Below are 1357 nucleotides of genomic sequence, written 5' to 3' on the forward strand. Positions count from 1 at the left end.
CCTTTGGGGAAGCCTGAGGTGACAGTGACTCCCTGGACTGGATTTCCTGGTCTGGTCTGGATCCAAGTGTCCCCTGTGACCTCGAGGTGAGGGTGCTGGGGTGGGGCAGAGGCCCTGCTCCCACAGAATGTTATTGCAGGAGAAACACGGATCTCAGTAAGTTGTACCCAGTATGAAGGGAACTGTGGGGGCCTCCCCTCTGCTCTGCAAACCCGGAGGGGCCAAGTGACTTGTCCCAAAGTCACACAGCGGCCGGCAGGGCTGGGTCCTCAGTGTGGGCCATGTATCCTACCTGTTGCCAACCAGCCAACCAGGAAACCCCACCTCAGTGCTAGGCATGTATTTTTCAACAAATACTTTTTCTTCCTCTTTCATTGGCCTTTACTCATTGCACCCACCTCCTTTTTTCTTTTTTCAAAGATCTCACCAGGGCTGTGCAGGATATAACTGCGGCGAAACCAAGACTCAAAGGCCTCCCCAAGAACCTTCCGAGGAAAAAGGAGATGGTAGCAAAAGACAGAGCAGATGAAATTCTGGAAGAGACACTGCTGAGAGGTCCAGAGGACATGAAGCCGGGGCGGGTGGTAATCAAAGAAGAGGGCGAGTCTAAGCTTGAACCAGGAGATGAAGAAGCAAGTCCCCCGACCCAGGAAGGGGCTCCGGAGGATGTCCCAGATGGAGGCAAGATAAGCAAAGCCTTTGAGAAACTAGGCAAGATGATCAAGGAGAAGGTGAAAGGCCCCAAAGAACCCGAGCCCCCCGCCGACCTGTACACCAAAGGGCGGTACGTGATGGTTTCCGGAGATGGCAGTTTCGTGGATCCTGGCTTCTGTGTCTTCTCTGTCCCCGCCAAGGGGGGCGTGGTGGTGTCTAAGGGGGACGACTCTGTGCCTCCTGACAGCGGCGTGGAACCCTCTCCCCAGCAGCCTGAGCCCCCTCTGGAGGAGGGACAGGGGCCCCCCCAGGAGAAAGAAGATGGTCTGAAGGAGGAAGGGGGGCCCCCTGAGGGGAAAGGAGAGCCCCCTGAGGGGAAAGGAGACAGTGTGAAGGAGGAAGGGGGGCCACCTGAGGGGAAAGGAGACGGTGTGAAGGAGGAAGGGGGGCCCCCTGAAGGGAAAGGAGATGGTGTGAAGAAGGAAGGGGAGCCCCCTGAGGGGAAAGGAGAAGGTCTGAAGGAGGAAGAGGGGCCCCTGCAGGAGAAAGAAGATGGACGCCCCCCCACCCCGCACCCTGCAGACAAAGGGGATGAGAAAAATGCCAAAGAACTGAAGGGGCTTCAGGGGAAACAGGATGACCAGAAGGAGGAGGGGGCCAGAGGGCCCTGTCCCATGGTGGCGCCTGGTCCGGAGGGGCCGTC

The 1357-nt window shown here is 57.9% G+C and overlaps 1 protein-coding gene across 1 annotated transcript in view; it reads left to right on the plus strand.

Moving 5' to 3' along the window:
• The window catches only part of BFSP1 (beaded filament structural protein 1, filensin), a 48183-nt gene that overhangs the window by 46356 nt on the left and 470 nt on the right, over positions 1 to 1357 (plus strand). The window contains exon 10 of the mRNA XM_010862793.1: positions 421 to 1357. Within this exon, the coding sequence (XP_010861095.1) occupies positions 421 to 1357 (937 nt within the window). The remainder of the gene's footprint in view (positions 1 to 420) is intronic.

The sequence above is a fragment of the Bison bison genome, unplaced genomic scaffold (genome assembly GCF_000754665.1).
Source record: "Bison bison bison isolate TAMUID 2011002044 unplaced genomic scaffold, Bison_UMD1.0 scf7180017864484, whole genome shotgun sequence".
Classification (NCBI taxonomy): Eukaryota; Metazoa; Chordata; class Mammalia; order Artiodactyla; family Bovidae; genus Bison; species Bison bison.